Here is a 24845-nt window from a genome sequence, read left to right on the forward strand (position 1 = left end):
TGAAAGGAATCCTAAAAAAAAAAACAGAAATAAAATAAAAATAGCAGAGCCAACAAACATCTTTATAGCAGTGTTACCAATATTGTTTATTCCATCCCTCTCATTTAGAATCGTTGTACACAAGTTACATTTTCTTCTCAATATCACAGGTTCTGTTAAATTATTTCTTATTTAAATCGTGTCCTCTAATATCCAGTTTCACCTCCCTCTCCTTTTAAACAAACAAAAAGCAGATTGTATTATACAAAAATGCAAACCAATTTTCACACAGTGAATTCTTTTACAAAGTCATAAAATGGCGTAATAATGGCTACATCCACATTGGAGTAAGATGGTTCTAAACATTCCTTAATGGAGTATAATATATATTTATATATAAAACCTTTCCTTGTTGAAATTGAGCCTGTACCTTAATTTAAGAGATTTTACAAGACAACTTGGAAGTAATCATAAAAAAGCCATTACATTTCCCAAAAAGTTAGGAATAAAACAAAACGACAAAAAATAAAGACAGCCATAACAGTGTTATAAGGTTCAAAACGAGTTAATTTGCATTTCATTTAAATGAATTCAACAGGTCTGTTCAAAACAGACACAATCCAGGCAGAGAAATGAATATCATCCATTAGGAACAGACCCATTCTCAAAGAAAATCACATTATTCTGCAATTTCTCACTTGAGGAAGAAGAACCTCATGCACAAAACTGTAAATGAGCCTGACTGAGTCGTTTCCCGTAAGTCGCAAAAGTGTGGATGGTTGACGATTTGTAAAACAAACGAACAAAATATCCACGCCCGAAGTAATACGCTCAGTGAGATCACTGATCATTAGAGGGGGAAAAAAGTTCTACAGCACCCAAGCAAGTGCTAAATATTAAATACAAGATAGCACATTCCCATACGATCCAAAGATTCAAATAGAAGCAGCATCCCGGCATTGGAGAATGCTTACCGTCGTACAGCTTTGGGCACTCTGCGAAAGCCAAAGAAATCTCAACACACCTGCCAAACGCTGTCGTAGCAGCGATTAGCATTGCGAAACTTGCTAGTGCTTGCGCCAGACAAAAACTAAAGAAAACCCAATGCTAACCGAACCGGTGACAGGAGCGTGTTAGCCAAGCTCCTAAAAATTGTATGGGTAACAGCTGGGAGGAGGAAAATAAACACAAATCCTCACCTCTGTGTAAAAGCCTCGCCATTTAACGTTTCTAAGTCACGTTCAAACGCCTCTATAGGCGTGACATCGAAATAAGCCGCTGGATTTAAACGCCTCCTGCTCACTTTTCCCCCTTGTATCAATATAAATAGAATTCTCTAAACGCGTCAAATCTCATAAGAACATGCCTGGAACATATTTCATCTCAATATATATTAAAAATTTACATTTGCATTCAAATCAAGTACAATTCTCCATGTGTTTCCAATTTGGGGAGGTAGATGTGCTTAATTGTCATGAAAATGACACAAACAAAACAAAAACATGGTTTCTTTAACTAAATCTTTGGGTGAAATGTGACTTGGCATGTTCTGATGAGTTTCACTTTAATACAACAGAGGTGGAAAGATCCAGCCTGACGTCAGATTCACCAGAGAGGAAACAAGCGGCTCAGCTGAGAAATCCTAAGTGGCGCATTTCAGATCAGGCAGAGCCTCGGCTAATTCAGGAGATCTTCAACAGAATTCAGTTTCCTTTTCGAGGAGAGGGGGCAGCACATTTAGCATGGACGTCAACGCGATACGTCTAAAACCTCGACAGTGAGGTCGATGTCGTCGGCACACCTCGACGAGTGCTTGAAAAAGGCTGCGTGTGCTCTTTCACGAGCAAGAACATCAAATAATGACCGTGACTACAAGTCATCGTAATAAGAGAAATCATCTATATCACCACGGGTATAGCACAAAAACCACAAAAGATTACACATTAAGAGGTTGCACCCAAAATTGGAGCTTTATATCATAGTCGGTCTCAAGAGACTAGAACAAAATGTCACACGTGAAGAATGTCATCACTATAGGAAGACTTCAGACTTCAAATACTCTTGTTCTCTTTATTTACGGGGCCTTGTTTGGAAACGGTCGCTGTGTAGAAACGCGCCTAAGCAGGTTGATGAAGGGATGGGCCTCGATCCACGCGACGTTCGGGTCGCATTAAAGTCTGCTCGTCTCATTTCTACAGAAATTCATAATCGTCTCTAATCGTCTAGAGTTGATTCCAAACTAATTTAGAGTTTATAAAGAGAAAGAGGAAACTTAAATAGCTCATCAATAATAAACATCTGTCTGGATTTTGATTTAAAGGGATAGTTAATCCAAAAAAGAAAATTGTCAGAATTTACTCCCTTCATGTCTTTCAAACATTATTCTGTAGAATGCAAAACTGTTTTTGTCCATTTTTTTTTAACATCTTGGTTTTGAACGGCATTAAGGCGAGTCGACGACAACATAACGTATTATTGGTTTAACTATCCCTTTAACGAAGCATTCTCACCAAAGCAAATTTCGAAAAAAAAAAAAGAAAAAAAAATTTATCAGAGTGTCAAAACTATAACGCACTCGTTCAGCGCTACGGGACTACGCACCCCGGTGTGTTTCTTTGCAGCAATTTAATGGCGAAACCCGAATATGCAAACTCGACCAGGAGAGCCAAATAAGCAACTTCACAGAAGTTAGGGAAAAATGATGAAATTATTTCCTTAATAGGCTGTAATCTTACGAAGACTGTGGCACAGGGAGAAACAAAAATCATCCTGACCACAGAGCTCTGAAGAACACAAGGGAAGTGAAGTGTTCGACTAAACCGACTAAAAAGCACACACTCATGGAAAACATGGAAAAAAGTGCTCGTTTTTTTTAAAGACGTCCGTTTGCATTCTATAAAACAGAATGCTTTAGACACGCGTCATCACACATTTACAAATTCCTTAACAGTTATATAGCCAAACCATAAATTAAATGAAACCCGACAACTGAATATATATATATATATATATATATATATATATATATATATATATATATATATATAAAAAGATATCTCTCTCTCTCTCTCTCTCTCGCCCCCCTTGTGTCATCCAGAGCTCAATCGAACTGCCTTACAGCGATATACTGCCACGGTTGAGCGTCATGTGAGGAGACCCGTGTTAACGGTCCATAAAAATGGATTCATAAAAGGTTCTCCATGCTACTTTAAACCTGGTGAGTCAGATCATATTCAAGGCTGCAGAGATCCAGGGAGAGTTGGAACGTTTCGACAGAGTCCCGAGTCCCACTATGCTACAAATAGTGCGTCCGATTCTCGTTTGCATTCCACTAGTTTGCGTCGTCCTGTCTGTGCTAGCTTTTGGGTTTGACTGTCCTTTCTTGATATACTGGGAACACAACAAATTAAGCATTATTCAGATGCCCTGGTTTCCAGGCGATGAGAAGTCATTAAAACAAAAAGCTCATTCACAGAACAAAAAGAAAGAAAATTTATATCACGGCAGATACTGCTCATTTTCTAAATAAAACAACAGAGAAGTTTGTGTCGTGCATGCATGTAGCAGCATGCAGGTGTGTGCGTGTTCGTGTGTGTCCCTCCGTCCGATTATTAAAAACGCATCTCGCAAAACCTCTTGAAACTGGTTGAATTGGTCAAGAGACAAATTTCAAAGCCCTCCGAGGAGGAATATTGACCTCTGGAGAGGTTGTCTGCGTATATGTGTGCGTGTGTGAATACACTCTTTTAAGAGCAAGAGTGAACGACCCCGTTCTTTTGAAGGTCTGAGCTACTCGCCGCTTGGTCAGCGGAGCAGAGGGAGAGAGACGACGTCTTATTGGCCAGCGAGAGCATAGATCCACCCATACTGCTTGCTGGCTTCATGCCACTGGATCCATTAGACACCTCGCTGTTGGAGAGAAGGGGAACAGACAAAAGAGAGTAAGTGTATTAGTGGAACAGAGCAACAGGAAAACAAACAACAGAAGAGGCTTTGCTGATGGTAGCTTAAGGAAATAGCTTAACGAATAACAATGTCAAGGTAAACGTGTAGAATGGAGACTGGATTTGAAAATCGATTCATCTCATTATTTGTTCATTTAAAGCTGAAGTCGCAACCATCTCTGAGTAAAATTAACCACTCATGAACTTATTAACATGATTATACAGTGCATCTCTCACATTACATATGGCAGACAACTAGCTGTCCAGTTCAGACTGCACGATTTTCAAAGTAGTCGGGTCGCTGTTCTTTTCACTTATTACACATATCTAATAGCAAAATGATTTTGAGACAAATACTTCCTTTAAGTTTCGTTGAGGGAGACCGGTTTAAGAAAAGAAAACACGAAGTGCTGTTAGAAACGCCGTTATCTTTATGTGTCTGAAGCGTCTGTCAGCGCAGCGCCGTTTCTCACTCGAGCATAAAGTGCTTGCGGCGCCCCTGCATATTGTTTTTCTTAATATAAACGTGAAACGATATAAACACGATAATCATATCCTGACTTGAGTGTGTGTACGTTCTGTACGATATCTGGCGCAATCTGCTTTATTAGGCTTTTTTTTAATTGTTCACACTGCTTGAGCGTCCCTTTATTAATGATTTTGATTTTTAACCTAAAAGAAAACTCTAACATATATAGTAAGCTTGTTGTGTATATTGCCTAATTGTAAGCTTGTTCAGAAATGGTGACAAAAACGTAAAAAAAAAAAAAAATTTCGTTAAACGTCATTTAAGTAATTGATGAGTAATTGATGAATTTATGACATTTTTTTGTAAATAAATATTTTGTAAAAATATATATTTTGTATAAAATAAAAAATTTATAGAGCCGTATACTTGATTTACTGTAAATTTAAACTTCCATAACTTTTTCATACTTTCATTTGTTTTCACTTCAGCAATAATCTGCTGAGTGTTTTCTTTAAAATAAGACCAAACTTGGGTATATATTCCAACGCATTCTTGAATTACAACTGTTTAAGTTTGAATAGTGCATTTTAACCCCCATTCTCAAAAAAGGGGGGTTGACAGCTAAGGGGTTTAATAGCTAGTAAACAAGTTTCCTCACTCACCCCAGTGCTAAAGAGAGTTCCTCCAGCTGGGCTTTATGGTCAGGCTGCCCGTTCTCTGTGGCCTTCAGCTTGTACTCATGGGCCACCTGGTTCTCCTTCAATCATAAAAAACATGGTCAGTGAGCTCAGACTGTTCATACCAGAATAAATCAGCACTTCTAGAAAAAAAATAACCTCACAAAAACACTCATAACTGATACCATACATTTCCTGTGTCACTAACAGTGGCTGTTTGACTCACAATGGCAATTTCTCGGGTTCTCTTTCCGATCTCTCTCTCTACGTGATGAAGCTCCAGGCTGAGCTGCTCACTGGACACAGTGCCACCTGAAGACCACTTCACCCCGGCCGCGGGCTGAGACGCCAGCGCGCATGCCTCCCTCTGCAGGAGCATGGAGTTACTGGCAGCCTGAGCGCACAAGCGCAATATTCACATTAATTATTTTTTAGTTGGGAGTCATGAATTTAGACGGAAATTTCAAACACACCTCCATCCCGCGGGTCTGCTGACTGATCTGTTGGTTGACTTGCTGGAGCTCAATCTTCAGCTGCTCGCGGTCAGGGGCAGACATGGGCAGACTGGCAAAAACATGGGGGAAAAAAAACACAATGCTCAAAAATTTAAAAAAAAAAAAACATACAAAAAAACCTGATTATGCATCTGCATAGATTATTTCTTTGAGGAAAGTTCATGAACATCATGAAAGAACATTTTACTAGACTTAAATGGCATATATACAAACCTATTTGTAACAGGCTAAACTTCTAATTCTTTCAAAATTTCTATTTTTAAAAAACATTATTAGTGCATTGTTAATATCTTGTCGCTTTCATCACCATTGTTTTCAATTAAAAACATCCATGAAGCATCTTTTCATCGTGTCTTCAGCAATGATAATAACATATTCTTTGAACATTTCTGCTAGTAACTTCAGTGACGAGACTGACACTGTAAAAGGCAAGAGTCAGTACCGCTCGCTGAAGTGTCCCTGAGAGTTGATGCTCTGGTGCTGAGGATACGACGTTCCGCCCCATCCGCTGTGGCTTCCATACGGATATTCTGCTGAGAGGAAAACAAACTTTACCAAAAATAAAACTACAACTGCTGAGCAAGAAAGTCTACATGATTAATGATTGAATCATCATTCATTGTTAATAGGTGTAGCATTGTTTGAAGTCACTTTCAAAGCAATCTACTTTCTGTTGGATATCGCAGCAAATCTGGGTGACCAACTTAAAGACAAAACTTCTCATCGCTTGGATTAATACTGAAATGTCTATGGAAGAGCATAACTGCACTTTAAATCAATAGTGCACACTGAGATTCATGTTCGCTTCTTGAACCAATACACCATTGAAATTCCAATAATTCAATCTCTAAATTAACCAAAATCTGATCTCCACAGATCATTCTTGAAGACTGGAAGAACGTCACTCCTGCTTTATGGTTAAGAAATAACAATTGTTTTTGTATTCAAATCCGTTTACTTTTCTTTCTTTTTTCAAATAGTGAACTTTTTTTAGTTAACAGTGCTGGAAGTTCTGAACACTTTCACTAAGGCAGACCACACTGAATATGAGCAGTTTTTAAATGAATCGGTCAAAACAAAAATCACAAGTATATGTAAACTTGTTTCTGCCATGGATTAAAAAAAAAATAATAACTCTAAAAAGGTAATTGAATTTTTATCTCTCAATTGCATGGTATAGTGTCACAATAACAACTAATAAATTTAGAATTGCATGATATAAAGTCATGATTGCGAGTTATAAAGTCAGAATTGGACTTTATAACTCGAAATGGTGAGTTTATATCTCACAATTGCGTGGAATAAAATTCAGAACTGTGAGTTTATACAGCAATTCTGGTGTTATAACTTTCAATTGGACTTTATATCATGCAATTGTGATAAAATTCCATTCAAATGTACTGAAAAGTATTAAGAAGTGTTAATTGCACCTTTCCATCCACCAGAAAGCTTTCCATCCCTATTGAAGACTATTATAAAGATCTCCAGTCACCTGTCATGTGTTTGGAGCCCGAGACCTGTGAGGACGCCATGGCCTGTACAGGCCCAGTGGTCTGGTAACCCGTTTTAGAGGTACGTGAAATGGCACCAAAAGGAGACACTGTAGGCAGAGGACCAAAGGGAATGATGGGATCGTCGTCTTTGGCTTCCGCGGAGCGCCGCTGGGTGTCCAGTGGAGGTTCACGCAGAACTTTTCCCTCTGCATTCTGTTGTAGGACAGTACAGGAAGGAAACAAATAAGACCCATTACTAATAGTCTCAGTTGATGTGTGGAAACACAAAGTGTGATGTAGATCACTTGCCATCATCTCCACGGCATTACTGACATCTTTTGGTTTAGCATCCTTGGAGCCAATGTATGATCCTATGGTGTCACATGACCAAGGGGAATACTGCCCAGCATAGTCCGGCTCCCGACTTCCAAAGGCTTTAGAGCCGTCCTGCAAATACTGCAGACATTCAGAATTCAAAAATTACAAAGAGCAATGTTGAGCATCATATTATGGAGGCTTGTTTCCAGCACGGATTAAAAAAAAAACACAATTTTAATCTCACAATTCTTTATTCTCACTACTGCAAGTTTATATCTAGCAACTCAAGTTTTTTTTTTGTTTCTGTCACATAATAAAGTTACATTTAGTCAAAATAGACTTTTTTACAACAATTCCGAGCTTCCCTCAAAATGCTTTTCTTGTCAGTATTACAATTGCAAGCTAACTTGTTTCAAATCTGATTTTTTTCTCATAACTGAATTGTCAGATATAAACTCCAAGTAAGAATTGTGAGATACAAAGTTGCAATGATCATGTTCATTTTTTATTCTGAGGAGAAAATAAGGCTCAATGTTATATTCATGATGATATAACTAAAAGCAAGCATTGGGGGATCTCGTCCAGGACTCACCTCCTGAGGGTAGTCGTTGGGGAACGGGTGTGTAGGAGTGGGGGAGGCAGCGAAGGGGGGAGGGGAGATGACTTTTCTCTCTTCCAGCTGGACAAGCAGCTCCTTGCGCCTGCGGTGCAAGTCATCCAGACTGGGCTGATGGCGGCTGTATGGATCCTGCCGAGGGAGAACATATAAACAACTGAACTGACTCGAGGTGCTTAAGGAATCCAGTGCAACGAGTACTCAAATTAAACGACTTGGTATAGAAAAACTTACTAAAAATGGGCCTAAAGTTGTGTAAAATTAAAAGTTGTATCTCTTAAAGAACTTTAGACAACAAATTACAGAATCACTTAAAAAAGATTCACAAACATCTATTCATAAGTTCATAAGTATGTGGATGTTTTTAGAGTGCTATTATTCATTCATTACATGTTGTCAAATCGACAACAAATAAAAGTCTCATTTACCTAAAATAAACAATCACAGTAATTATTTCTGGTTCATTTTGAATTAGAATGAATGAAAAACTTTGCAGTTTGGGCGAGGGATTATTTTAGTTATGGCTTGCCTTTGAACAATGCATTGATAACACAGAGTCTGATTCAAAGCACTAACTTAAAAGCAAGTTTCATAAATCCTTTTGACTGGCTCAAACCAGTTCTTAAGCACTAAGTCAATGAATCAGAGATTGCGGTTTGAGCTGCATTCTTCGTCAGGTGATATCATTTGCGGCCATTTTGGCCATAGCCTAAAGCTCTGCTTTGTCAAAAACTAACATGACAGCAGCATGCAACGAGAGTGCTATACATGTATAAATCACTCTCTCTGCATACTGCTGTCATATTAGTAACAGATAAATGGTCACAAAAATATATGTGTGCATGTTTATAATCCTGTTCATTTACCTATTTCTACAACTTTATTTGAAACATTATATGCATACATATCAAGCAACGGTTCACAAAATTCACGATTCGGTTCGATACACTTGTGTGACAGTTCGGTATGTTTTCGATACAGCAAAAAGAAAGAAATACCAGAGAAATTTCCTTGATTTAATTTTTTTTATCATTATATTTTGATTAAAAGTAACATATCATATGATTATTATTTTTTTGTTTACTTTGAGCAATGATGGAGCTATACTTGACTTTTCTTAGGAGTATATAAAACAAAACCGCTCTTTGGACAAAATGAAATGTAATATTGTAGTAGTTATAAACAGGTTTGTTTTAGTTTAAATGAACATTTGAGGGCAGCAATTGTATTCATAATGTCAAAATAAAACCGACGTGATGTTACTTGAAAGCATTATAGCCTACTATTCCTGCCAAACTTCCATGATTACGGTTAATAGTGTTACTGCAGTAAACCCATGGTGAATGTTGCTGATCTGTGGACACTGGCTAGTTCATTCATGGCACAATGTTTCTCCTCGCGCTGTTTGATCCGTTAATAACAGAGAAATGTGAATGTTTCTCACTAGATCTCTCAGCGATGTAATTAGTGGTGAATTCAAATGCTTTCTTTACTGGATTTGGCTGTGTAGTAACAGTGCTGATGATGAAGATCGGCTCGCGCTGCATTGGTCCAAACTGATAAACGGTCCATCAACCACACAATAACGACTCCGAGTAGCTCAGTTTCGTTTCCGCTTATTTGATGTTGGGCAATGTTGTCACGCCAGCGTCTCCACATTATGAGAGCGCTTGCGATGCGCCTACATTTGAAATAAAAAAATCTTGGTCGACAGGAAAAATGGTCCAATTGGTTTAATTTAAAAGTGCGTACCGAAAACCGAACTGAAAAGTTCAATACGAATATGTGTATCGTTACAACCCTACAAGCAAGTAAACCTATTGTGTAGCAAGCAAAAACTTTAAGAAGAACAGAACTCACTCTTATGTGGGACCTCATTTGGCTGTGATGCGGTCCAGCAGGATAATACCCGTCCGGTGGGTATCTGTCTCTGGATGAGGTCTCCTGGGGGTGGTACAGAGAGCCCGCAGCTCCTGATGGAGGTGGAGGCATAGCAGTCGGGGGAACGTCCAAGGGAACGGGACTCATCCTGACCAAGTCGTCTCTGGGAGGGGCAAACGGAGGCGGGGGTGCGGGATAGTGTCCGTGTCTGCGACTGTAATGGGGGGGCGGTCCATAGGTGTGGGCTGAGAAAGGGGGACCAGAGTGGTGGCCCTGGTATTGGCTTTCTGGGCCGTAACCTGGGTAGGGCTCTGTGTAAGGTGGCACTGCAGACTCGCCCGGGGGAGGCGGGTTACGGATGTAGCGGGGAGAGACATACTGTGGTTGGTATGGGTAGGGGTTGCCTGAAAGAAAACAAAGGTTATGAGCATTATGAAAAATCCAAATGCCTATTCACACTAAGGCAAGTATTCATTCACAAATGTCATGCAATACACATTTTAATTTGAATGAACAGCTGTTAATGCAATTGTTCAGACCAACACAAGCATTTGCATGCCGTCAATTTCACAGAGAGGTGTTTTAATCTCCCCTCCAGCGCACTATGAAGAATAATATTCGCATTTGGTAAAATGAACAGATCCGCTGCCATTACATAAAACTTTGACACGATGGCTCTCAGGAACAGACAATTTTGCTGAATTTCACAGGAAGAATCCTAAAGTGGCTCTCTTGACTGTGTATTCTTGAATTTAGTTATGTTTGATAAACACCACAGTAAATAAAAAAAAATAAAATAAAAAAAAACTGAACGGATGGTTAAAAACATGTAAATAGTGTTTGATTGTGTACCAGGGTATTTCTGCCATCTTTTACACATTGGTCTGCGCAAGACAAGGCAAGACAAGTCTATTTTTAAAGCACATTTCATACACAATGGTCATTTAAAGTGCTTTACATAAAAAGAATCATAAAATAATCACAACAAGTGCACAGACATATCGCATGCGAAATCGTACCAAATTTTTGTGCCGAACATTCGTTGGGCCTTTAGAAGAAATTAAATGCATTTCTAGTCACAAATTGTACAATAAATTGGTAACAGATCAGTTATTAGCCAATTTATTTTTAAAATATAGTATATTGGCAGACGTTAGACATAATTGTTCATCGTCATTTCTGCTAATTTTTTTACATTTATATAACCAACACTCATTCAAAAGTAAACATTTAATAACCTTGTTAAATGTAATCTTTAGCAAATCCTTAAATTCATATCTCTTATGAATACTGTACATTTGAATGTTGTGATGCTTAAATTTACTTGTAGCATTTACAATTGTTGATTTTAGTTTTTAGCATTTAATGTTTTGATCCATTTATACAAATAAATACATTTGCAATGAAACTTTTAAATTAAAAGATTATGATGGGCCCTCAATATGGCTGGGACAACGCGTCGACGTCATCGATTACGTAGACGCAAAAAAATGCATGTCGATTCGAGTTCTCTTTCGGGCTTGAACGAACTATAACTTTTGTCAAGCAGTCTTAAATGAGTAAAATAAAGTATTTTATTTTAAAGAGTAAATTACTCACTCAGACTCCGTTAAAAGATAGTGGAGTCGTTGAATCGTTAGATTAATCGATACATTGAAAAAATAATCGCTAGATTAATCATTTAAAAAATAATCGTTTATCCCAGCCATAGCCCTCAACAAACATTTACAGCTATTCAATAATTCTCTATATATATATATATATATATATATATATATATATATCAGGGCTCCAGACTGCGACCAAATGGTCGCATTTTGCGACCAAATTTTGAGAGTGTGCGACTGAATTTTACATCTAGTCGCACATGTGCGACCAGTAAATTTGCCACACGTTAAACGCATGGTTAAGCGTGGAAGGGGCGCGTCAATGAATCCGTGACAGGAATCGCGCGCATAAACGTCTGTAGGAAGGAGACAGAGACAAATATCACAACCTGCTACGTGCGTCTGAGCAATAAGCGATCTATCGACTCGTTACCTAGCAGCGAATACAAACAAAATGAAAGTGGAACTAAAATACGATACTCGTGATTAGGACCGTCGAGCAGCAGCACCAGCGACCCGAACCACTGACAGTAAAAAAAAGCCCCGAACTTGCCAGTCGCGGGCCGATCTCGCTCATGTGACACTGTTAGGAGATCCAGTGAATGAATCCATTGAATTCGCTTCAGAATTAATAACATCAACACCACGAGATCCAGTGAGAAACATTCCGATTCGGCGCAGAGTTCTGTTATAAACCATATATAGTAAGTTATAAGTAAGTTATATAAGTTATCATATCAACAGCGCTGACGTGGAAACCAGGATAAACACTTATAGAAGGCTTTCAGTCCACTAAATCAGCAGCTCACCATGGATTTTGGCTAATGTTGTAACTTAACTCTAACCATAAATATGATAATGTGGAAGAAATAGTCAAACACTTACAAGTAGCCTACTACACATCTTTTTCTAGCACTTCAAAATCAAAACTATAATATCATATATAAATATTTTATTTTTTGTATTTTTTATGTGATGATCAACACATTTTTTGTTCATCCTTCAAAGATTTTCCTAAAATAAACATTTTTAAGATTTTTTTAAGACTCTTATTTAAACATTTATTTAAAAAATAATAACACCATTGTAAACAGTAGGAATGTTTATTGGCTATTTTCACTCCATGTTTTCAAATTAATAGTTTTGTTTTATTTAATATTAGGCCTAAGACATTATAAATGATAACTAAAGTTAATTTCATCTACACCCTAGTGATTTATTGTCAGCCCCAGTGCTACTAGATTTTTTTTCTTTTTTTTTTTGTAGAACTCGGTGTGAGTTCTCAGTTGAGGTGGTGCTGCTTTCAAATTTGAGTCTGGAGCCCTGTGTACTTGAAATAAAACAGCATATCATAATGTTAAGTCTATTTATTATTGTAGAATTTGTCAGTATTACAGTTGTTTTGGGGGAAATTTGAATAATTGCTTTGCGAGCTGATTTAAGGTGTGCCCCTAAATTTTCTGAGTGTGCTCCTAAAATTTTCAGTCAGGGGCAACAGCGCTCCTAGTAAAAAAAGTTAGTCTGGAGCCCTGTATATATATATATATATATATATATATATATATATATACACACACTTAATCACTCTGCATGTTAACATTTTATTTTGATTGGTTGGTCGGCAGTATCTAGTTAGGACACAGTATCAGATGAAAACGTCTTAACGATCAACACTGGGACCTTCGAGAATCTCTGGAGCCAATGAATGACAATATTCGTAATCTGTTCAGACAACCATTCATATGAGCAAATGCATTCACCTGCTGGGTACTGAGTGTCATACTGAGATCCCGAGGCAGGTCTGGCTGGCTCTGGATAGAAGAGCTCGGGCTGCTGTTGCGGATACATCTGTGGCGCACCTCTGGGCACGACTTGCACCTGCTTGGGCATGGGTAAGTGCTCCGCCCTGTGGTGAGACACAGGGTGGGGTGTCAGGGACAAGCCAGATGCATCCAAACTGAAGAGAAACAAGAGGCAGAAATGAGTCAGTGGTAACTTATGTTGATCCTGTTAAAGCCAAGGCTATTATAGGCCCTATTATTCAGTGATGCAAAAATCGCAGAATCCTTACATAAAATGGAATTTATCTACACTTACATTTATTCATTTAGCAGACGCTTTTATCCTCTGGAGCAACTAGGGGTTAGGTGTCTTGCTCAGATTTGCCAATTTTGGGATAAAAACAATTACCTCTCAAAATAATAATAATAACAGGAAGTTGGTATCTATTGTCTTGGCATGACCCAAGAAATCTATTAAGATCTGGTTCATTATGTTCATTACAATAGGCATGTTGCTCTCTACCAGTTTTGTGATTTTTGGTCAAATTGTTTAGAAGTTATAAGCAGAGATGTAGCCTCACACCCATTTTGACATGCTCTTCGTTCGAATTAGTTTGGGAGTTTTCTGAGAACGTTTGACAAATCAACTTGAATTTTCTTTAATTATTGAGTTTTTGTGTCAGCATGGTAGGAAGATGATCTGGTTACATTTTTGTGAAAATTGGAGCATCAGTCTAAAGGGAGTATTTAAGTAGGTATTTTGGAAAATTTTTCATGATGGAAAATGACAATAGTGTGCAATCGAAACATCTTGAGCCAAGGAATCAGAGGAAAATATTTAGTTTCTAGTCATTACAGTTCAAAAGTTAAGCAAAAACATGAGTTAAAGACAAAATTGTTTAAAATTAATGGTTAATGCTAAGATGTCCTCTATCAATGTGCCAAATGTCACAATATTTTACTATACAGCTCAATGGGCTGCCATAGACTCAAGAGCAGCGGGAGCAGCAAGAGAAAGAAGAAGAGGGGAGTAAAAAAAATGTAACTTTGAATTTACAAAAATTTGAAAAACATAAACAAAATAGAACTGAAATTGGGAAAATAAAACAAAACATTTTGCTGTTGCTGTTTGAGTCAAAAGAATTCAGATACTAAAAAGCAAGGAACGTGAAGTCAAACAAGGTTGACGAAATCAAATTCTTACGAGTCAGGTGGCGACCCAGGAGCACTGTGGCTAGAGCCATCCATCTTGGGCTTGAGTAAGAGCTCATATGTGGAGGGGTCTGTGCCTCTGGGGATGAGCTGGGGAAGAGGCGTCCCAGGACCAGCAACAATGCCGTTGGTAAGGGCCTTTCGCCCAGGCTCCAGTGGGATCCCCTCCTCAGGAAGCAGGCCAGGGGTGCAGGGCACTCGCGCAGCAAGACGTTTGTTCATTTTACGGTACCTGTAACGCAACAACAACAAAAAAGTTTCTTCATTATAATGAAGAACGTTTTTTTTTTTTTTACCCGACATGCAAGATGTTACAACGTCACTCACTTTTCCAGCTCCTCCTGAGAATGAGCGAATGTGCAGCTAGCTCCTCTGGGACAGCCTCCTTTCTGCTTCATATCTCTGCACATGTATGTCTTGTATTTGCTGTGCTGGGGAGGCTGCTGCGTGTCAGCACCCTTTTTGCTGTGGTTCTGGATGAAGTCCACTAGGCCGTGCACCACCGTCTTTACCGCCACCAGCCCCTTCTCCAGCTGCTCCCAGGTGGGAGGAGGAGCATCTGAATAAAGATAAATCAAAGCACAAATAAATCCCAGAACAGAGCAAGCATGCATCATACCACTCAGCTCTAATTCACTGGAATTCAATATCTTAGTACAACACAGTGGTTCTCAAAGTGTGGGATACAGTAGATTTAGTCAATCTAACGGGTTTACATTAATTTGCATAATTACAAATTTATCTAAAATGTCCAAACCCATTCTATACTCCCAGAGAAAGCATTAACCCGTTATCATGAATGATTTTAAAGTTTGAACATGCAATACAGACACACAAATAACTGCTGTGACAAAATAAATATCTTCAAATTAAATCCTAAAGTAGAACACAATCTTCTTTTCAACGAATTATATAGGCCTTCTTTAGAACAACTTTCATACATCTTTCTTCATTCTTTCAAGCACACATATTTAATTGTATAAATGAAATATAATTAATCCTTATTAAAGAGCAGTGAATGCTTTACTTTTTCTTTTGTTGTTTCATTAATAATAAGGGTGCACACGGCATTAGGTTTAGGCCTATAACGCACTGTCACTTTAAAACCGAATGTTTGGATCCAAATATGATATTCTCACAACGGTTTACGTTCTAAAGAGACATAACCGACTGGATGGATACTGTCCAAAACTGATATTTACACAAAGTTGTGTGTATTTATCCATTCAGAAACGAAAGAGAGCTCCATTCTAGTTTTTGTCTTTTAAAACCGTTTTTATTTAGTTATCGTCTCGTTTTCGAAATGTTGTTGATGAAAAATTATTTGTCAACGAAATGAACACTGATTTAAAGGGGGGGGTGACATTAAAAAACTGAGAACCACTGGTATAACACAAATATACTCAGTCCATCATAATGTCTGTCTTTTAGCAAACCTGGACTGGGGTCGATGTTAGCGAGCAACTCGAGGTGAGGTCTGAGCCGGTTGAGATTGGCAGGGTCCCCCGTCCTCTGCAGTGCGATGGTCAGCTCCTGGACGCTCTGAGCAAAAGACGCTGGGGTCTGCAGCTGAAAGAGAAGCACATTACTCCATTATTCCGAGAGATATTACTATTTCTGGAATTAGAAAGGATTCAGGGAATTCTCAAGCCATGCAGAGTGCAGACAGATGGGCGTCATACCTTGTCGATGATGGACTGCATGTGTGACTTATGAGACTGATCTCCATACAGCAGAGAGGACCACTGATCAGGGGCGATGCGGAGCCCTCCCTCCATCGCGATTTGAACTATTTGAGAGTCGTGTTCCCGCCGAAGTGCCTCGTACGTGCGGAACTCCTCTTTCAACTGCATTAGCGATGAATCCTCATCTCTCTTAGTCACCTACGATTCACAAGAGTAAATCAAGAGAGTGTTATTGCAAATGAGCTGTTATGGTAATGAAAATATTAGTTGCACATTCAAAGACACAGAAACAAATCTAATTAACTCCCATCAGATCTGAATTAAAAAAAGAAAAGCTGCAGACAAACTCGTAAGATGCATGTAAACAGCTCGGTTTTGATCAAGTGCAAAATAAAGGACAACTACCTTGAAGCAGGAGGCACGGTAGAGGAGCTGAACTACATGTCCAATACTGGTTTTGGAGGCCTGAGGAAATCTCGGTTCAAGTCTCTGGACCACAAAGAGGACCAGAACCTTCCTAGAAAGAGCGGATCCGTCTTCCAAAGCCAACAGCACCAGCTTTAGTGCCTCCTCCTGCATGGCTGTTAGTTAAAAAAGGGCAAACATAAGACACTAGAGCTCTACAACACCAGGACAAACTGTGAAAAATCTGTTGAGATAAGCAATTTAATTTTGTAACTATTATTACATCTGTCTAGACTGACATGGACAATTGCAGAGAGGTGTTCTTATCCCTTTTCCATACTTTTCCATCACTCTGTGACAAAGCTGACCAATAAGATACATGCTTCTGATCCCATTCAATAAATATTTGACTTGATGGTTCTCACGAAAAGTCTATTTTGATATGAGACACATTTTTTTTTTTTTTATGCAATGGACTGTACAGACAAATCAAATCAAAATTTCCATGGCAAACATTTATGTTGGTGTGAATAGAGGTTTTTAAAGTGTCATCTTACCGGGGCCCAGGAACTGGCAACCTCTGGCTCTCACGGCAGCCCACAGGTTGGAGGAGAGCTGCTGGGGGTTTTGGTGCTGCAAAATGAGCTCCGTAACTGTTCTTTCGCCCAGAGAGCGGGCCGCCCGCATGGCCCTGACCCGTCCTTCCTCTTCCACCAGCTGACAGTGCACCAGAGTCACCAGCTTCCTCTGCATGGGGCGGCTCAGCATGCTCTGAGCAGCATTACTCAACCCCACTCCTAAAATATGATTTCAAAAGATTACTTGGTCATGCCCATTATACTGGCTTACAATTGACATTAAATGAATATTCACTGCTTTCTATATATGGATGGTTGTTATTTATGTAACTTACGATACATTGCGACTTTAAAGTAGTTATGCACTGTAATTTTGGCAACCAAAAATGATTGATTTAGAAAATAAATAAAAAATTGGCTTTTCCCGAAATGGCTTTGGAGGGCCAAAATGATTGACTAAAAAAAAAGTGACATTTAAGTATGGCTTCTCGGATGATGCATCTTGACTATGTCATATGTTACATGTATAAGCTCCAACAGGTAAAACATGTCATCACTATGTTGAACCAATATTGACTTTAAAATCTCAAAATCAATCTTTTATGACGATTCACACTGCACAATTTTCACTTGCTGACAGGTTTTGTAAAATGCCAACAAATGCCAGAAATCGGAGGCAAATCGCGAGTGACAGTCAATGAATGAATTATCAAAGACAAGATCTGAGGTAATCGCTGATTATCTAAACTGTGAGATATTTGGCATGCTAAACATCTGGAACAGTCAGCGATTCAAAAACCTTCTGTGTTAAATTTGTTCTGACTGAAAACTACATCGGCGATGACCCGTACCCAATGAGATATAGGGCAGAGGGGATGTTCAGGGTGGAGTTATAGACCAGAATATCTGTATCTTAATAGATGTATCTACAATTATATCAAACAGAAACAAAGCAAACATTTGCACATTGGAAAATTATCCAATGCTTTCTTTGGAGAACACACAATCCTTGCTCCACGCATCTCTCAAACCATTTCCTACATAATACCTTTTCTCCTTTTAAGCACGCAGACAATTTTGATTAGCTTCATGCGTTCTTTCATTTTTAAAGGGGTGATGAACTGAGAAATCAAAATTTCCTTGAGCTTTTGACATCTAAGAGGTCATTATATTATAAGAATATTCTGTAAGTTTCAGCACTGAAAACGTCCTTGTTAATCCAATGAAAGCTTTTATTGACACCAGCCCCTTTCACACAGCGTGTTGACCCCGGGAAATTGCCGGGAATTTGCCAGAACGCCTTTTGTGTGAACGCAAACACGACCCGGGATTGATACCGGCATCGATGCCGGGTTTGGGGACCTAGTAACATTGCCGGAATCAGTCGCGGAACGCGCGCTGTGTGAACAAAAGCCAGGACCAATGCCGTAAGGGGTGTGTCATAGTGATGACGCTCGTGCCATCGTGTTTGTGTTTGTGCCATCATTTCGTGCCATTTGTTGCTTTTAGAAGAAAGTTTGTGTTTGTCATCAACAAAGAAAGGACGAACAAATGTCTGCAAACTGGAACGAAGCAGAGACCAGGAGCTCCTCACTATCCGCGCTGAAGCTGAGATCGTTTACTCGCTTTGTGGAACGGTATGCGCGTGTATATCTTTTCGACGCGTACGATACACGTCTCATCCTGACGTCATGTGTCTTTACGGGTTGTGTGTGTTCGGTGTTCTGACGATTCATGCTACCCATCGAGATTTGCTACTTACCGGTTATGCGCATATGCAGACTCACAGTTTTTTTTTTTTTTTACAAAAGGTACATTTTCCTGTTATAATGTATAATTCCCCTTTAAAAAATGCTTACTACCATATGAATATTTATACGGTCAGCCAGCTGAAAAAGAATAACTGAAAGTTTCAGTTACTATGAGGAAAGGTGTACTTTGACAAGTCAAAGATGAATATTTTAAGATAATTTTTACTTTTCACACCGTTTAAAATAAAAACAGTAGTCTACAGTATACAGTAGTTACTCATAACTTAGAATTGTATTAGAATTGTATTTCATACGACTTTAATCGGCATTCTGTGATCAATTCGCGCTACGGTAGCATTTTTCGACAAGCCAGCAAAAATCGACAGAACACCGGCAAATCACTGGCAGTGTGAATGAACCAAAATCAAACAATCTCCGGGACAAATGCCGGGTCACATTATCCGTGTATTTTCCGGAATCTCTGTGTGAAAGTGGCTTTGGTGTGTGAACAAAAGTTGTTTTTAGTGCACTTAACTACTTTAAAGACCATGTGAGAGTATGTCAGGTACCTCGTGCACTGCTGAGAGGTTTGAGGTAGAGGGCCAACTCCTCAACGCACTGCCGAGCCTCATCATAATGCTTGGTGTCCTCTGGGCACGCAATGAGTGCCACAGGTTGCTGTTTGGGCACCTGACACAAAAAGACTAATTAAATGAAGTACACACTACGATAACGCTGCGTGGTGAAGTCGGTCGAAATGCCTCACCTGACCCCCAACCAGCTGCAGAAGGGCCGAGTTGACGGGCAGCTGCTCGATGTCGGTGTTGATGGCCGTCTGGTCAAAGGGACAGGCCTTGCGATGAAGCTTGTTGAGGCACATCTTGCAAACAGTGTGGCCGCAACCCAGACTGATGGGCCGACGCACTGTCTCCTCGAACGTCTGGGTGCATATGGGGCACAGTAAAAACTCTGTCCATTGTGGAGCTTGTACAGGCATTGTAGCGAGGTTGTTCTACATGTAAACAAGGGCGCTTCTCCTGGATGTGCGTGCAGGTGTATGTGTGATTGGGTGTGTCATTTAACAAATAGGAAATAATAGATTGGGGGCGGGGGGTGGGGATGAAAGATTCCACTGGAATCAAAAAATCTTCTGAACACAGGAGTTCTTAAAGAAGTTCACACGTCCCGGGTGATCATCACATGGTGTGAAACCTGAAACCTGGAACAAAAGAGATGCCGTTGATGAATAATCTGACAAATATGGAAATTAAGAAACAATATGTTTACTTTCATGATAAAGATTAACCAGCACAGTAATGCAGTTGATACAGTAACCGACTGGCTTATTGAATTTGAAGATTCACCAAGTCTGGCAGAAAACTAAAAACAAGACTAGTTTTTATAGAATACATTCTTTAAAAAGTATTTTCCTAGTTTCTGAAAAGAATTGTGTCAAGGAATATTACATTGAGAGACTATTACGGAAAGACAAAACAGGCAAAACCATGCTATTTTACTTCCATTACTTTCAGACTAGTGGAAATAAAACATCCAAAATACACATTTAAAGGAACACTCCGACTTTTTGGGACTTTAGCCCATTCACCGACCATACCCCCCAGAGTTAGATAAGTCCATACATACCTTTTTCATCTCCGTGCGTGCTATAAGTCTGTTTGACACACCCACCGCTAGCCTAGCTTAGCACAAAGACTGGATGTGAATGGTTGCAGCTTTCATACTAATCCAAATGAGTGGCAAAATAACGCAAACGTTTTCCTATTTACATGTTGTGGTTTGTATAGTCACAGAGTGTACAAATAACAAAGTCAAATGAGACATAGACATCTTTTAACCGTATAAAACCTGGGAACTATTCTCTGAAGGCGAAGCACTGCTACTTTGACGGAGTGATAACCGCATCACCGGAGACACGCCGTGGTGAGGAGCGGAGAGTTCGCTCAGTGTTTGGGTAACAGAGTCAGCAATTTATAAATAGTAAAAGCGTAGTTTAGAGTCATGGGTTTTCGCTCTATTGTAAATAGCTGCGACAGTAAACAGGGGAGGTAATAACATATGTTTCACAGAATTCCAACTAAAAACGCTGACTGGATGAAGAAATGGCTAACTTACTCTGGATATTTATCCAAACAAACCTAAATAGATTATCAAGGGACATTATGTTTGCTCGGTACATTTCAATGGACGACTATTTTGAAAAAATGGAATTTGCCACACAGACCATAATGTGCTGAAGGATACGGCCATCCCATCTATAGCACAGACAGGACAAGTGGATCACCTGCGGCTGAGGTAAGTGTTCCGTTATGTTTTTAGATGACCTACTGTAACTGTGCCATTAGCCAGAGCTAATGTAACGTTAGTGACACTATTATATGATTAGGGTATGAATATGTTCTTATCTTGATGCGGTGCGGACGCGCTTGGAAAAAAACGAGCGCGTTCACCGCGTTGAACTTGCACCCTGCGCGCGGCGCGCCTAGTAGCCTAAATTTGACATAACCATGGAAATAACGAACTTGAGCGTACAAAATGGTACGATAGGCTGTGAGTTCATTGTGCAAAAACAATTTGTGCTATTACTTTCCCCTTATTCTATCCTATAGTAATGCAATTATACTGTATATTATATACTGTTGAATACATTTGGTTCAGCTAATAAATTGCATTTAAAATATATTGATTCCTGTAATAATAATTATTTATTCATGTGATATTTATAAATCTGGGTGCGTTTTTGGTTGGAAATCAATGAAACATGGTACCTGGTCTCCCCTGTTTATTGTCACAGCTCATACAATAAAGCAAACACCCATGATAAACTATGCTTTTCTATCTAACGTTAGTAATTGCTGACTCTGTTACCCAAACACTGAGCGAACTCTCTGCTCCTCGTCACGGTGCGTCTCAGGTGATGGTTATCACTCTGCCCAAGTAGCAGTGCTTCGCCTTCAGAATTATTTATACGGTTAAAAGATGTCTGTGTCTCATATGGCCTTGATATTTGCACACTCTGTGACTATACAAACCACAACATGTAAATAGGAAAACGTTTGCATTATTTTGTCACTTATTTGGATTAGTATGAAAGCTGAAACCATTCACATCCAGTCTTTGTGCTAAGCTAGGCTAGCGGTGGGTGCGTCAAACAGACTTATAGCACGCACGGAGATGAAAAAGGTATGTATGGACTTATCTAACTCTGGGGGGTAAGGTGAATAGCCAAGTCCCAAAAAGTCGGAGTGTTCCTTTAAGTGTTAATTACACTATCTAATTGCATCTGAAGACTTTTAAATAACAATAGCTATCTTTAAATGCCGTTTGCTCAAAATTATTATTTTTTCGAATGCGCCGAGTCCGAAATCTCAACTTCAGAAGCATTTAAATACAAAACCTTAAATGGGATAGTTCACCCAAAAATGAAAGTTGTCATCATTTACTCACCCTGAAGTTGTTCCAAACCTGGATGAGTTTATTTTCTTCTGTTGAACACAAAAGAAGATATTTTAAAGAACGTTGGTAACCAGACAGTTGACAGCAGCCATTGACTTCCAAAGTAGAAAAAAACAGCATGGAAGTCAATCGGTGCAGATACTTCAAAATATCTTCTTTTGTGTTCAACAGGAGAATGAAACTCTACAGGTTTGGAACAACTTAAGGGTGAGTAAATGATGAAAACATTTTCATTTTTGGTTGAACTATCACTTTAAATTGTATAACAGAGGGGGTTATTCATGATATTCACTAAAAACATTGAGGAAATGTAATTTTGTCTGACCGTGTTTTCTGACAAACGGAGAAATCAAAAATCCCCTCCGTAAAAAAAATAATAATATGACAACAAAATGAACAAGGCTTTATATAATGTTCAGATTTGTGTGCTGGGAATATATGGAAATAAGTGCATTTTTTATTACATAACGCAGCATGTTTAAACATAACACTACAAAAAGTATTAGTAATAAAAAAAAGTGATATTAAAGTACTGTGATTTATCGGTTGGGGGGGGGGGAGTATGGCGACATCTATTAGTTAAAATTGGACTACTCAGCTGTGGTGTAATTTACACAGGCTAACGTTAACTCGTCTGTCAATAAACTTGACTTGAAAGTATAAGCGTTACATTAAGTCTTTTGATAGACACGTATTAAAAAAATAACCCCATTTAAGTTACCTGGCACAAATAATCCACATTGATTAACAGATTAATATTGCGTTCTCCACTGTCCAATCTCAATTAGCTATCAGGCTAACACAATGTTCGCTGGCTCTCGTGTCTATCTGGGCTGAATACGCCCTCTTTTAATTCATAACAGGGATTGTAGCATTGAAAAATAATTAAACAGACTCAAATTTGTGCTCATGTGAGATTGCGAGTTTATTTATGCGCAATATACGATCTGGTTATGCTAAACCTCAAGATATTCCCCGATTATGTAACACAGCAACCACTGAACCTGACCAAAACACTGGATTATTATTATCCGACCAACCATGTCAAAACACTGCAGCGGAATCGTGACATGTGGTAAGCGTACATGCAAATACATAAATCACGTGGATTTCTGTAAACAGCTATTTTTGTAAACGGAGGCCCGTGTAAACACAGCTTTCAGTCTAGCAACCTAAGCTAATAAGCTACGATGGCTAACGAAATTGCTATTTAAATTGAATACATCGCTTAAATCAAATTTACTGGCAAAGACAACGTCAAAAACTAGATGATGCACGGACGAACCACCGATTAAGCCCCTGCGTTGACCGAAAAATAGCTCAAGCCGAAGCTACACAAGGCTAGCCGGGCGGCTAAATGCTGCAATCGTGCTAACAGATTAGCCGTTAGCCAGCCGTGTGCGGTCCACACCCAGAAACTAACACATAATACACGCAAAACCCGCAGTTCTGCATATCCCACAGGCGCAACACAACAAATGCTCACTCACTCGCTCATTCTTCACTGAGTATCAGCTATCTTCATCTTTTCTTAAGAAAACGCTTAGTTATTTCCTCGGTCGCCATGTCGACCGTTATAACGGGTTGCCGAAGTAGTTCGGGAGTTCCTCGCGCACAACTACCAGCAGAGGCAGCGCAGCGCTCGAGTTCACCTAGGCGGAGAAGAATGAATGAGCAGCGGGGCGCCCCCTGTGGCCGAGCGGCGCTGAAAACAAACACAAACACCCACACCCACACCCACACCCACACCCACACCCACACACACACACACACACACACACACACACACACACACACACACACACACACACACACACACACACACACACACACACACACACACACACACACACACACACACAATAAACTCATGCCTGGGCAAATCGATCTATGACATTAAAGGAGTAGTTCACGACTTTTAAAAAAAACTTTTGTTGATAATTTACTCACCCCAATGTCATCCAAGATGTCCATGTCTTTCTTTCTTCAGTCAAAAAGAAATTAAGGTTTTTGACGAAAACATTCCAGGATTTTTCTCCATATAATCGACTTCAATGGGAACCAAATGGTTCAAGGTCCAAAAGTTTCAGTGCAAACTGTTCAAAGGGCTTTAAATGATTCAAGACGATGAATAAGGGTCTTATCAAGCGAAACAATCGCTCATTTATAAAAAACAAACTAATAAATAATTATTATGAAATTACAACATAAAAGGTCGCATAATTATGACTTGTTATATCTTAACTATGACTTTTAAAAATAAGTCAAAATTTTGATATGAAGTCATAATTATAATGAATTTGTAATAAATTTGTAATTAATAAATGATTAATGTGTTATGACAAACTCTATTTATGAGACAGATATAATTAAATAAAAATGTACAAATATATATAAATAAAATGTTGAAATTGACCCAAAAATGATTCTTTTTTTTCTTTTTAATGTCATAATTTTTAC

General features: G+C 39.0%; 1 protein-coding gene across 5 annotated transcripts; it reads right to left on the reverse strand.

Annotated features, from left to right (window-relative positions):
- Nucleotides 1-1609: 1609 nt before the first annotated feature.
- Nucleotides 1610-24051, reverse strand: rc3h1b (ring finger and CCCH-type domains 1b). 5 transcript variants are annotated; one of them, XM_089131023.1, is made up of 20 exons: nt 23876-24050; nt 22377-22414; nt 19678-20130; nt 19481-19601; nt 17140-17379; nt 16583-16758; nt 16175-16375; nt 15929-16061; nt 14820-15051; nt 14485-14724; nt 13260-13456; nt 9872-10296; nt 7988-8143; nt 7387-7533; nt 7077-7290; nt 6027-6117; nt 5543-5633; nt 5296-5463; nt 5055-5149; nt 1610-3888 (listed from the first exon to the last, which is right to left on the reverse strand). In XM_089131023.1, the coding sequence occupies exons 3-20, from the start codon at nt 19906-19908 to the stop codon at nt 3726-3728; spliced, it is 3321 nt and encodes a 1106-aa protein (XP_088987149.1). In that variant the 5' UTR covers nt 19909-20130; nt 22377-22414; nt 23876-24050; the 3' UTR covers nt 1610-3725. The 5 variants fall into 5 exon arrangements, with proteins under 5 accessions (XP_088987149.1, XP_039517122.2, XP_039517123.2 ...); XM_039661188.2 differs by lacking the exon at nt 22377-22414 and having other exon boundaries at nt 7387-7524; nt 23876-24051; XM_039661189.2 differs by lacking the exon at nt 22377-22414 and having other exon boundaries at nt 5296-5436; nt 23876-24051.
- Nucleotides 24052-24845: the final 794 nt, after the last annotated feature.

Source organism: Pimephales promelas, chromosome 5 (genome assembly GCF_988280905.1).
Source record: "Pimephales promelas chromosome 5, fPimPro1.hap1.1, whole genome shotgun sequence".
Lineage (NCBI taxonomy): Eukaryota > Metazoa > Chordata > Actinopteri > Cypriniformes > Leuciscidae > Pimephales > Pimephales promelas.

Coding starts and splice junctions, on each gene's coding strand:
- rc3h1b (XM_039661186.2), bottom strand. CDS start 19,908: ATGCCTGTACAAGCTCCACAATGGACAGAGTTTTTACTGTGCCCCATA. Junction 16,062..16,174: donor TGCAGTCCATCATCGACAAG/GTATGACGCCCA, acceptor CTTCTCTTTCAG/CTGCAGACCCCAGCGTCTTT. Junction 14,725..14,819: donor TCTCAGGAGGAGCTGGAAAA/GTGAGTGACGTT, acceptor GTTGCGTTACAG/GTACCGTAAAATGAACAAAC.